Raw genomic sequence first — 13,339 nt, 5'->3', positions numbered from 1 at the left:
GGAGTATAACTTTTATGGACGAAATTTAAAAGTAAGTCGGTAATATTTTTAGCTCCGCGTAGGTAAATTAAAAGTCCCAAACTTACTGTCTCATACGGAGTAAAGTATAGTATTGTAAAGTGAAAGCAACAGTAGGACATTAGCGTTAGCTGGACTAGAGGTAGACCGCTAGTGTAAACGCCAAACTTTCCATGTGAGAGGGTGAAAACATGGGTCCATGCCACGTGTCGCTCCAAATGAGGATGAGCTGCGCGTGTACTTCTTAGCCTAGCTATATATATAGGGCAACTATTTCCTCCTGTATTTTAAAATACATTTGAAGCACCCCTAAATCTGTTGTTTATTTAGCATTTGATCAGAAGAAAAAGGACAAAATGGGCACAGCAACATTCATAGACATTCTTCTGGCCATCCTCCTGCCTCCTCTTGGTGTTTTCCTCAAGTTTGGCTGCGAGGTACTCCCTTGTCCCAATTTAAATATCATATTTTTTTTTTATGTATTTCTAAAAGAGTTTTTTTTTTTTTTTTTTTTTTTTTTGTAATTTAGTAAGTTATTCATTCAAACATCCTATATAACAAGTTTATAACTAGAAGATTTAAAGAACATTTTAATACTGTATATTATATATATCTTAAATTATTTAAGATCATAAAATTAGAAAGATTCTCTTTATTTTTTAAACTTTATACCTAATCAAATTAAGCACTTAAGTTGGGGTGGGGGAAGCACTATTTTACTCCGTTCTACCTTGTTTCTACCCCTGTTAAACTTGCTTTTTATTTTTGACGTTGGACATTTAATATTCGAATTCACTAGTTAGATTAATTGAAATTCATATGCCTACTAAATAAAACGCTTTCCCCCGGTTAACGTAGTACTGCAGACAATTCCCCCCCTCCCTTTTTTGGTTTTAGGGTGGCCCATGGGCTAAGGGTAGGTGAGGTAAAAATTTAATGTTGTGGTTTTAGGATATAAATGGAAGTGAAAATTTTATTTATTATGCTTTGTTCGAATAATATTTGAAAATTGTACAAAAAAGGTCCCGGCATTGGTCTGTTAGCGTTATTAAATATTTCTGTGTTGGGAAACAGGTGGAGTTCTGGATCTGTGTTTTGTTGACTCTCTTTGGTTGGCTACCTGGTATTATCTATGCCATTTGGGTCCTCACTAAGTGATCATCATATCCTTCCCTATGGTAATTTTTCTCAAATTTCATCTTTTTCCACTAATAGAAAAAGGGTACAAGATAATTCTCTCTTTTTAGTTTGGAGGAGTATTCATTTAAAGAACTAACAGCTTGAAGATTCTTTCTATTTGCTTAGAAGATATATTTCATACAATAATGTACATAGGAAGAGTATCTAATTCCCATTTTTACTTTGTTTGACAGGTGTATATGTGAAGGCCATTACTAAATATGTTCACCTCCGCTAATGGAGTATCTAGCTGCTTTTAATTTATTCTTGGTTAGTTCTGATGGTGTGTTTATCCCCTCATTTTTCTTTTTCTTTTTTTGGTTATTCTTTCTTGTGTTATTCAATTGGGAAATTTGGATAGAGTGTTGAAGATATGTGTTCCAGGGTCTTCATTACATTGGTTGTAAGTCCTTTGGATTGTAATGTGACTTCCATTCTGTTATTTTAATTGAATTGAATATACCAATAATTTCCAGTACTATTATATTACGGTTTCTCTTTTTAAAATGTGGCTTATATATGTTTGCTTGTGCAGTCTAACTACGGTGGTTTGGTAGGTAGGATATTTCGACGTGTCATATTTTATCCACAAACCTTATGATGATTATCAACTTAATCTTGTAATAAGTCATAATTTTATATTTTATAAAGAGAAGAATAATGCGGAGTGGGGACAACTTGTAATCACAATCATCAAAGCAGTAAGCGACAATGGTGGTGCTGAGATATTTTTTGAGTTATAGTTTAAATCCTTTTACGTTACGCTACATTAGGCACCCAGGTCGGCAGATGTACGTTGTGCTTTATTCTTCTTTAAACAGACAACGAAATTTCGAGAGCTGGTGACCAATTGTGATTGGAGACTGGCCAGTGTCCACATGTGATACCAAAATATCAATTGTTAATATTTGTTTTATTCAAATTTGGACCATTTCTCGATTTGTGCGTTTTATCCCTGCGCCTCATATTTTTTTTTTTTTATATCGTTCTAATTTTATCGAGCCCATGATCTCAATCGTATTATCTTAGAAGTGTTTAACGAAAAGGAATAATATAAAACATGGAGTACCGAAAGAAGCAACATTGAGGATGCAGTTAACGGATGGTGATACAATGAGACTATTAAAGATTCCATCTTCAATAGTATATAGGCATAATACATAAATAGGCCCTAAAACTTGACTTCATTTTATAAGTATGCCTTTCAACTTTGGATATGCACAAGTAGATACCTCAACTTGTAAAAAGTTGAACACATAAACACAAATGCTGACGTGGAGCTAATGTGACACATAATTTTGAAGGTGTCTAGATGATCATTTTGTAAGTTAAAGTGTTCAACTGACAAAGTGGAGACAAGTTGAGGTGCCTACTTGTGCACACCCAAAGTTGAAGGGCATACTTAAAAAATAAGATCAAATTTGAGAGTCTATTTATGTATTATGCCTAGTATATATTGACACTAGTTTCATCGAAAGAAGCAACATAGAAATAAATTATTGATCAGAAGCATCTCAAAACGAAGGATAAATCAAATTGGTACTTAACAATATTTATCCAAATTTAAGTCAGCAGTACATCCTGAAATTCTCTGTAACACATGGCACGTGATTTTTAATATTGTCCTCTGAGAATACTAAGATCTAAGGCAAATTAAATTGACTTTACAGCTTATGAAGAACATATTTCACCATAATTTTAAGTAACATGTCTTAACATATCCCTATATTAACTACTGTCTTCGAAGTCTCTTTCTATAACTAACCCTTCGAAAGTTCACTTAAGCTTAAAGAATATGCATTCGAAAGGGAGAAGAAGCTCTCTTGAAAGACTATCTGTTGATGTAAGACATGCCAAAATAAGAGATAAGAGCCTAGAATTGAACGCCAGTCCTAATGCTATATGGTGTATGACTTAGAGGTCCAATGAGACAAAAAATATTTGAATTTTGTGAATTTCAAGGATGAAGGAGAAACTAACAATATACAAAACACCACCTTCAGGCTTCAGACGATAATGCCTCAAGAACCAGTTTGGTACAGAATACTACGCTAAATTTTAAGGAACATTCATGTTTTCAATATGAAAGCATGCAGGGTAGCATCTGAAAAATTGTACCCTTTCCAATGCTATTCTCTACAATTTACACCAAATCAAATGAACTATAACTAATTATGTCATAAAAAACATATCTCAAGGATAACAATGTATGGACGAATCAGGCACTATGGAAATGCAATCTAGAAAACAGAACCCTTTAGTCCATCCACGAAATTAGATATGGGGTAACTCATTTAAATGTGAATGGTGAATTACAATTTAGTACTAGTTTAAAATGCCCCAGAAAAGTATCTTAGATAGATAGGCTTACTTAGCGGACAATCATCCCCAGGGAGTGTGCAATCAGGACAACAACCATTAAAAGCCATCCCGTGTCCATCAAGCAACATCTAGCGTGCCATCTGCAATACATGCAACGAAGTAATAAGTAACTCAAAGTCAGCTGACCATGTTGACAAAAGTTTGAAATGGACATACTCTATTCATGATTCATGATGCCAGCAAAACACCAAACAGAAAAAGTTCAAGGCAAATTTGAGAAGAGGTCCATTGCAAGGAATACTCATTTTAAAAAGGGAAAAGGGTCAAAAATATCCCTCTACTTTAAGAAAAGGGCTAAAAATATCCTCCGAACTTATTTTGGGTTAAAAATACCCTTTCCATTACGAAACTTTTCACCTATGCCCTTCTGTTAACAAAACCGTCCAATGCCCCAAAAGAACCCAAAATTTTGACCCGACCTGAATTGTACCCGACCCAAATAAAATAAAATCCCTTAGCTTCCAAACACGACTCAAACCTTCATCAACATCAGAGAGGGAGAGAACACTGTAGAGAGAGAAAAGTGGCGGTTCCATCTTTCTACTAGGGTTCCGCCGATTTGCTCTATTACAACACCATAAAGGTATGATTCTTTAACTACCCACCTTCTATTAAGTGTATTTCTCTTCATTTGCTGTAAGTTTTTGAAGTTTTGATGAGGTAGGGTTTTTTCTAAATGGGTTCCTAAGTTATTGTTTGATTAATGGTTTCTAATTTTTGTTAATTTCCCAGTAGGAGTTATTCGATTTATTTGTCTTCAATCAATTACGGGAAATGTTTGAAACAGTAGCTAACTTTGAGAGTCTAGACTTGGAAGATTTTGCTGGCACAGTGAGTGGACATTTTATATTCTTCCTAGAACAATGAGATTTTCACTTCTGTATGTTGTCCATGCTTTTCTTTCTTCTTTTTTGTAAACCACTTATGGTATTAGGCACACAATTAACACATAGATGGTTTTGGTTAATCAGTTCTGAAGCAGTTCACTTCTTTTTAATTAATCTTTTTTTTTGTTTATTCGTTTAATTATATCGATTTCAGATTATTTAAGATGGTTTTGGTTGATTTGGTATTTCACCATGGTGGTGTATGGATAAGAGATCCAAAACTGCTATATTCTATGAAGAATGTTCACAAATGGGAAGGTTATGATCCTGATCTCTTATCTTATATAGATATCGTTAATGAATACAAAAATAGTTTAGGGTTTGTGGGTGTTCAACAACTGATTGTGTCTGTCCCTTCTGGAAAATATTATGAAATAGAAGGTGATGATGGGATTAGGACATTATTGTCTTTTGTTAATGGTGAGTTTGATGTGATAAACCTATTTGCTGTTGAGGATAATGAATTGTCTGTTGATGTTGAGAACATAAAGGTTAATGATGCAGCTATAGACTGTAGCTCTTATGGTACTGATAATGGTAGTAATGATGGGGCTGATGAATCTGATTATGATAGTGCACAGATGGAGGCTTTTGCAAAAGAAAGAAATAGAACAATCAATGCAAAGTTGTCTAATTATAAGGACTTACACAAATTTATGACATTCAAAGGTATAGATGAAGGTAGGAGATACATGAGCTTATATGCATTGTGCCATGGTTATAATTTTACTTTGAAAAAAAGTGATCCATTAAGGGTTAGGTATACCTGTAAAAAAGAATGCAACTTTGTGTGTCTAATTTCTGGTGAAAAAAATGTTGCTGGTGTTAGTGTGAAAACACTAAAAGGAGAACATAAGTGTGAACCTTCCTTTGAAAACCATAGTGTTAAGGCAAATACAATTGCATACTACTTCAAGGAAAAGGTACAAGGTAACCCCAAATATAAGATTAAAGATATGAGAGCTGATCTTAAAACAACTTTTAACATTAATGCTTCCTTTGGTAAGGCTAAGAGAGCCAAAAGAATGATTTTGGAAGATTTGGAAGGTGGTTTCGTTGATGATTATAAAAAGCTTGTTGGATATGTAAATGCCTTGAAGGAGAGTAATCCAGGAAGTGATATCATCCTCAAGGTTTCAAAAGCTGCACTTGCAGAAGGCAAACGAAGATTTTTGAGGATGTACATTTGTTTTGATGCTCTGAAGAAGGGGTTTAGAGCAGGACTGAGACCCTTTATTGGCTTGGATGGGACCTTTTTGAAAGGTAAAGCCAAAGGTCAAATATTAACTGCTGTTGCTCAAGACTCAATGAACCACTTTTATCCCATTGCTTGGGCTGTTGTTTACAAAGAAACCAAAGCTGCTTGGCTTTGGTTCTTGGAATTGCTTGGGAAGTCTCTAAACTTCAACAATGGAGAAGGGATCACATTAGTCTCAGACATGCAAAAGGTAAATATTTATTTTACTTTTTTTTTCTTCATATTAATGACTTAAACAGTGATTGTTTTGCTTAGAAGTGAACTGCTTCAGTTCACTGTTTTGGCTGAACAACGCACTGTTTCAGTTCACTGTTTTAAGTTTATATATGGCTTAATTTTTTTTAATTGTGATTCTTAATCAGGGACTAATTGAGGCAGTCCAACAAGCTCTACCTGCTGCTTTGCATAGGTTTTGTGTGAAACACATAGAAGCTAATTGGAGAAAGAAAGGGAAGAAAACCAAAGAAATGACTAAGGTTCTTTGGTGGTGTGTATGGAGCACCTATAGAGAGGAGTTGGATGGTCATCTGAAGACATTGGGTGATTTGTCAGAAGAAGCCAAAGACCACTTGTTGGATTACCCAATAGAAACTTGGTGTAGGACTTTCTTTGACACAGTTTGCAAGAATCAGAAAGTGGAAAACAACTTGGTTGAATCATTCAACTCCTGGATATTGGTACCTAGACACAAAGCTATCATTGGGATGCTTGAGGAAATAAGAATAAAGGTGATGGAGATGGTGAGCAACAATGAAGAAGAGGTGTTGACTTGGGCTACTGAATGGAGTCCAGAATCTATACAAATGTACAATGAATTTCAGAAGATTGCTACTAGGTGTACTTTACATTTCAATGGGGATTATGGGTTTGAGGTGAGTGAAGGGAATGACAAGCACATTGTCAATTTGTCTATTAAGAAGTGCACTTGCAGGGTGTGGGACCTCACTGGAATCCCATGTCCCCATGCAATCAAGGCACTTCATTACAAGAAGCTTGATCCCTTGAAAGAGATCCACTGGTGGTACTCAAAAGAAGCATATCTCTTGACTTATCATCACAAGTTACAACCAGTTCCAGGACCAAAGTTCTAGAAAATAGATCCAGCAGAAGCAATGGAACCACCACCTTTGGTAAACATGGCTGGCAGACCTAGAGAGAAAAGAAAAAGAGACAAAGATGAAGCACTTAAGAGGCAAACTGGGTGGGTTGCACTAAGGAAAGGAAGAGTTATGACATGTTCAACTTGTGGACTTATTGGACATAATGCTAGGGGTTGTGGAAAGGTAATCTTTCTATTTAAATTAGTAGTCAATTGTTTTAGAATGTGATATGATTTTTTTAGCACTTTAATTTTCTTCTTCTTTTATCAGTTGGACAAAATGAATGGTGAAGGCACTTCTAAGAGTGGCCAGTTGAAGGGTAAGAAGGACAAGAAGCCAATGAAGAGACCAAGCAAGAACAAACAACCAATGAAGTGGCCAAGCAAGGACAAGCAACCAATGAACATACAAATGAGACTAGTCGATGAAGAAGTTGTGGATGAAGGACCTCTTATATTCCTTGATATTGCAACAGTGGATGACTTGCCCTTGTCAGCTCCACAACCTAGTCAGTCCATATTTGATCCATCCCCTAGCGATCATGATTTTGAATATCCTGGACTTGAACTTGAAGAAGATCTACCTTTGAGGCCAAGAGGTGTGTCAGAGTTGAAGTCTAGACTCTAACAAAGACAGAAGCAACCCATACTAACTGGATCAAGACAAATCAGCTTCATTGGTGATGCTAGAGGTTTAAGCAAACCAAGTGAGTTGTATGCACCAAAAGGTCTCTCATCGAATGGTAATATATCTCTTATTGGAAGACAGACAGAGCAGATGAGAGTGGAGAAAATTAAGGCAAGGAAGGGTAATGGGAAGGCACAACAGTGAAGGAGTTATGTACCAACTGAAACTTGGTGTATTTTTGTGAAAACTTTAAAACTTTCATTGATGTAATTAGTGTTGTTGATGGCACAAACTTAGCGATCATGGTTCAGTAGTTGATTGTGGCAATGGGATGTCCTTTTATCACTTTTTGTTGCATCTTTTTGGGGTTATAACATGACATCCCTCATGTAATGAACAAACTTTTAGATTTGCTGCCCAATTAATATATGAAGTTGTTAGTATAATGCTTTTTCCTTCTATTTTGGTTCAGTTGGTTGTTGATCTGGTTCAAGTATACTACTGATTTATTTTGGTTTAGTGTCTTATTTTGGTTCAGTTGGTGATCAGCACATTGTCAAGCTAATGTGATATTGATGTGTGTGAGAAAGCTCAAGCTAATGTGATATTGATGAGGCAGCTTTGTCACAAACTGATTTTGTTCTTCTTGTTTGTGTATTATTACAGTTGAGTCATTAGAGAAATTGGTTATCAGGTGAACTTAGCTGGAATTTGGAATTGGTTTGTTCATTACTACAAACACTATTATTTGATCAGCTATAGCAAAAAAACGAGAAGAGGTTCATAGTGTAGTATAGGACTTAGGTCATTGGTAAGCTAAAAAAAAAATCTCTTAATCACGTGTAATTCTCTTGGATACTCATTAGTGTTCATGAATGATAAAATATTCATTAGTGTTCATGAATGATAAAATATTCATTAGTGTTCATGTATAGCATTGAAATGGCACTTTATCAGTAACCTTTGTCCGGAAAGATGAAACAAATAGACCTTTGTAGGTTCCACATCCATACATTACAAACAAGGACCTTACAAACATTACATCCAAATTATTACATTCACTACACCTCCAAGATAAAAACAAGAGAAAACAACTACCATCGGTTCTTCTCAACTACTACACATACATATTAGCTTCATAAAAAAACTAACAACTAACACTACATCTCGAAATTCACTTTGTCATCAATGCGACCAAAATCCCAACAAAATCAGCCCATGAAATCATAAGGTTGAATTTCACCTTAGAATACTTCTCCTCAAATGTCCTAGCTTTGTTCGTTTCCAACTCATTAGTAGCCTCCAAGGTAGCAACCACTTCCGACAAAAAAATCCCTTTCATTCTTCAAATTGTCACTTTCACGCTTCAAATTGACCATTTCAATCTTCAAAACGTCCCGTTTAATCTTGACGTCTTTCAACAACTCCTCTAAATTTCGTATGTAAGCTTTCTCCGGGAAAGCTTGGTCTTCCCATTCCCAATATCCACATGAGGAATGTTGTCGACAACAATCAAAATTAGATTAGCAACAATATAAAAACATAAAAAGAGATTAATTGATTAATCGATATAAAATCAGTTCACCGAAACTGAAAAACAAAACTTTTAAATGGACATACATCTGGATGAGGACATCTGAAAAATCTTATTCCCGGATTAGCAGGAGTGGTGGATGTCAAATTTTTGCAACCAAACCACAATTGCACATCCTTTGCGACGAACAACTATTTTGCGACATTTTGCAGAGTTGCGGGGTAGCTTTAATGCCGAAATTACATTGTCTATTCGTAAAACTAGTGCCCCTGCTAAAGGTTCTCTTATCCATACACCACCATGGTGAAACACCAAATCAACCAAAACCATCTTAAATAATCTGAAATCGATATAAACGAATAAACAAAAAAAAAAGATTAATTAAAAGATAATCCAAATATAAGATAACAACTAAACATATAAAGTTATTGAAGCATCTATGTGTTAATTGTGTGCCTAATACCATAAGTGGTTTACAAAAAAGAAGAAAGAAAAGCATGGACAACATACAGAAGTGAAAATCTCATTGTTCTAGGAAGAATATAAAATGTCCACTCACTGTGCCAGCAAAATCTTCCAAGTCTAGACTCTCAAAGTTAGCTACTGTTTCAAACATTTCCCGTAATTGATTGAAGACAAATAAATCGAATAACTCCTACTGGGAAATTAACAAAAATTAGAAACCATTAATCAAACAATAACTTAGGAACCCATTTAGAAAAAACCCTACCTCATCAAAACTTCAAAAACTTACAGCAAATGAAGAGAAATACACTTAATAGAAGGTGGGTAGTTAAAGAATCATACCTTTATGGTGTTGTAATAGAGCAAATCGGCGGAACCCTAGTAGAAAGATGGAACCGCCACTTTTCTCTCTCTACAGTGTTCTCTCCCTCTCTGATGTTGATGAAGGTTTGAGTCGTGTTTGGAAGCTAAGGGGTTTTATTTTATTTGGGTCGGGTACAATTCAGGTCGGGTCAAAATTTTGGGTTCTTTTGGGGCATTGGACGGTTTTGTTAACAGAAGGGCATAGGTGAAAAGTTTCGTAATCGAAAGGGTATTTTTAACCCAAAATAAGTTCGGAGGATATTTTTAGCCCTTTTCTTAAAGTAGAGGGATATTTTTGACCCTTTTCCCTTTTAAAAAATATTACACTCCATATATATTTAGGGGGAAATCTTTACAAAATATTCAGCAGGTGTGTACGTTGTACATTTATGTGTATACAATTTACTTGTTGCATATCTTTAATAGTACTATGTAGTAGGAATCTAGTAGCTCAGTTGGTTGGCTGCCTGAACTTTCACCTTGTTAGTGAGGGTTCGAATCCCACGTTGTAATCCCCTCCCCCATTTCCTCTTACCCTATCCCCATGTAATAAAACAATTTTTTTTAAATAGTACTACGTAATAGCGTGATTCAACTATTCTTACTATTTTCACCTTTTGTATTACCCGAAAGTATACTACTTATGTGAATCTATTTGCTTATTAGTCCGTGCCAAAAAGAATGACCTATTTCTATATATGGAAACAATTTACCTTTATTCAATGATTTTGTATGCGACTCATTTAACACCACAAGTTTAAAAGTTTTCTCTTCTTTCTTAAATGTTGGGTGTGCGAACAAAGTACCACATTGATAGCTGAAAAGAAAAGGGAGTCGTTTATGGAGTTGGATACTCTTAATGATGTGAGGCCTTTTGGGGAAAACCGTGCGGGCTTGGCCCAAAGCAGACAATATCACATCATGTTAAGAGTATCTTTGGACCGTTTTAGCCCCACAACTGGTATCAGAGTCAATGGTTTGGCGGGACAAGTATGAAGATGGTGGAGTGTGAAGTGGGGCCCGGCCTTTGGGCTTCGGTGACCGTAAATACTCTGACAATGTGAATGGCACACAGATATGTTGAATCTCTGACTCGTGGTATGATAATGAGTCACGTGGAACTTAGTTCGAGGGGGAGATTGTTGGGTGTGCGAACAAAGTACCAAATTGATAGCTGAAAAGAAAAGGGAGCTATTTATAAGGAGTTGGATACTCTTAATGACGTGAGGCCTTTTGGGGAAAACCGTGCGAGCTTGGCCCAAAGTGGACAATATCACATCATGTTAAGAGCATCTTTGGATCGTTTTAGCCCAACATTAAATTTCCTTCTCAATTAAATAGATTCACATAAATTAAAACGGAGGGAGTACAAAATTGTGTTGCATAATTTTTTAAGGGGAGAAATTTGAAAATGTTACCTTTACTCTGCTAAGGTAATTACAAGTCCCAAACTTATTTGTCATATGAACAATGGTAAAGTGAAAGCCAAACTAGAACATTAGTGTTAGCTGGACCAGAGGTCGACCATTAGTGTGAACACCAACTTTCCACGTGGAGAGGGGGTGAAAAACACTCCATGGAAGGGCCCATCCATTACAGTCGACATGCACGTAAGCTGTGCAAATTCTATTCGTAAATCCCAAATAAAGTTTTTAAAGGCAAAGCAAGCGATGAAGCAACCGTGATTAAGGACGAAACTAGCCCTCAAATAGAGAAACACCAAGGTCTGTCTACTTCTCATCAGCCTATATATAGGGCAGTTACTTCCTCTTGTTTTTAAAATACATTTTAATACACTCCTAAATTTAGTGTTTAATTGGAATTTGATCAGAAGAAAAAAGAAAGAAGGGAAAAATGGGGTCAGCAACATTCATAGATATTCTTCTGGCTATCCTGTTGCCTCCCCTTGGTGTTTTCCTCCGATTTAACTGCGCGGTACTACTTCTTTCTCCTCCTGTTAAACTTACTTTTTTTATATTTTTTTTTGCTTTGGACGTTCAGTATTCAAAATTTACTAGTCCGATTAATTCAAAAGTGGCGAAAATTTCCTTACTCTTAACTTACTACTGCTACACACAAAAACTAGAAACATTTTATTTTTTCTTTTTGGGTTTAAGGGAGGTTAGACCTAAGGGGAGGGTGAGGTAAAGTTTTAACTTTCTCGGGTTTTGGATATTCTAATGGAAGTAAAAGATTTACTGTACTTATTAGGTTTGTTATTCCCTTTCTTTCGTAATAAGTTATGTTTTTAGTTTATACGCGTCCATCAAGAAATTATACTCCTAAAAACCTTGAAAATTAGAAGTGTTCCTAATATACTCCTAATCAAACCTCTTTCTAAGTTATCTTTCTTCTAAAAAAACTATTTAATAATTCTTGATTATACTCACTCCGTCTCAAAATATTGATCGTTTTATTATCCAAGATAAAATTAAATTGCTTTTTTTCATTTTACCCTTCCATTAATTTACATCAATGGATTGATTTTGTGAATTCACATACCAACAGTTAATAGATTTCATCATTAAAGGAATACATATTTTTTTTAGGAGAGAGAACTTAATGAAATAGATTAAGTGAATAAAATAGTTAAAATGTTATTCTTATAAATGTTTTTTTAATAGGCACGTAAATGAAAAATGTAACAAATATTTTGAGACAGAGGGAGTATAAATAAGGGTAATTTTGAAAGAATATATTAATTTCTCTTTGAAATCTTAAAGCATCATGTATTTGAAACAAAATGAAAAAACCTAAAACATCATTTATTTAGAAACTGATGGAGTACAAAAATATTTGAAAAATTTGCAGAGAAGGTGCATATTTCTATGGTCTTCGAAAATTTTATACTTCGTTGTTCGCGTTTACTGAATACGTGTGTTTATATTTCTGTGTTGGGAAACAGGTGGAGTTCTGGATCTGTGTTTTGCTGACTCTCTTTGGATGGATACCTGGTATTATCTATGCCATTTGGGTCCTCACCAAGTGATTTTTACATCCTTCCCTGAGGTAATTCTTCTCAAATTTCATCTCTTTTCACCCTAAAAGAGAAAAAAGGGTATGAGAAAATTCTGTCTTTTAATTTTAGTTTGGAGGAGTATTCAACTTTGCTTAGTATGGAGGGAAAAAAAACTTTGCTTAGAAGATATTTTTATACAATATATTCTATACAAAGAGTATCTAATTCCATTTTTACTTTGTTTGACAGGTGGATGTGTGAAGGCCGTTACTAAATATCTTCACTTAACGGTGTATCTAGCTGCTGTTTTCTTTATTATTGGATATGTTTCTTCCGAGTTTACCCCCTCGATATTTAGTTGTTTTTGGTTATTTTCTCGTGTACTTTTCAATAGAGAAATTAGGATAGATTGCTGATGAAGATATTTACCGTGTTATATGTCTTCATTTGTAAGTCATTTGGGATTGTAATGTAACTACCATTCTGTATTTTATTGGATATACCAATAATTGCTAGTACTATTATACTATGATTTCTCCTTTAAACATGTGGCTTATGTTGTTTTTG

At 35.0% G+C, this 13,339-nt stretch overlaps 3 protein-coding genes across 3 annotated transcripts; all 3 read left to right on the top strand.

Moving 5' to 3' along the window:
- The first annotated feature begins 297 nt into the window (after positions 1-297).
- LOC132598524 (hydrophobic protein RCI2B) lies at positions 298-1,681 on the top strand. The gene is made up of 3 exons (XM_060311452.1): positions 298-455; positions 1,093-1,196; positions 1,392-1,681. Exons 1-2 carry the CDS (start codon positions 375-377, stop codon positions 1,174-1,176), a joined length of 165 nt encoding a protein of 54 aa, XP_060167435.1. The 5' UTR covers positions 298-374; the 3' UTR covers positions 1,177-1,196; positions 1,392-1,681.
- A 2,949-nt stretch (positions 1,682-4,630) lies between these two features.
- On the top strand, positions 4,631-7,231 carry LOC132644570 (uncharacterized). Its single transcript, XM_060361160.1, has 3 exons — positions 4,631-5,914; positions 6,087-7,007; positions 7,095-7,231. The coding sequence occupies exons 1-2, from the start codon at positions 4,631-4,633 to the stop codon at positions 6,813-6,815; spliced, it is 2,013 nt and encodes a 670-aa protein (XP_060217143.1). The 3' UTR covers positions 6,816-7,007; positions 7,095-7,231.
- A 4,352-nt stretch (positions 7,232-11,583) lies between these two features.
- LOC132598522 (hydrophobic protein RCI2A-like) lies at positions 11,584-13,319 on the top strand. The gene is made up of 3 exons (XM_060311450.1): positions 11,584-11,748; positions 12,719-12,822; positions 13,022-13,319. Exons 1-2 carry the CDS (start codon positions 11,668-11,670, stop codon positions 12,800-12,802), a joined length of 165 nt encoding a protein of 54 aa, XP_060167433.1. The 5' UTR covers positions 11,584-11,667; the 3' UTR covers positions 12,803-12,822; positions 13,022-13,319.
- The last annotated feature ends 20 nt before the right edge of the window (positions 13,320-13,339 follow it).

This window comes from Lycium barbarum, chromosome 6, assembly GCF_019175385.1.
Source record: "Lycium barbarum isolate Lr01 chromosome 6, ASM1917538v2, whole genome shotgun sequence".
NCBI classification, from domain to species: Eukaryota; Viridiplantae; Streptophyta; class Magnoliopsida; order Solanales; family Solanaceae; genus Lycium; species Lycium barbarum.
The sequence above is the reverse complement of the archived record's forward strand: the minus strand, read 5'-3'. Positions and strand labels throughout refer to the sequence as shown.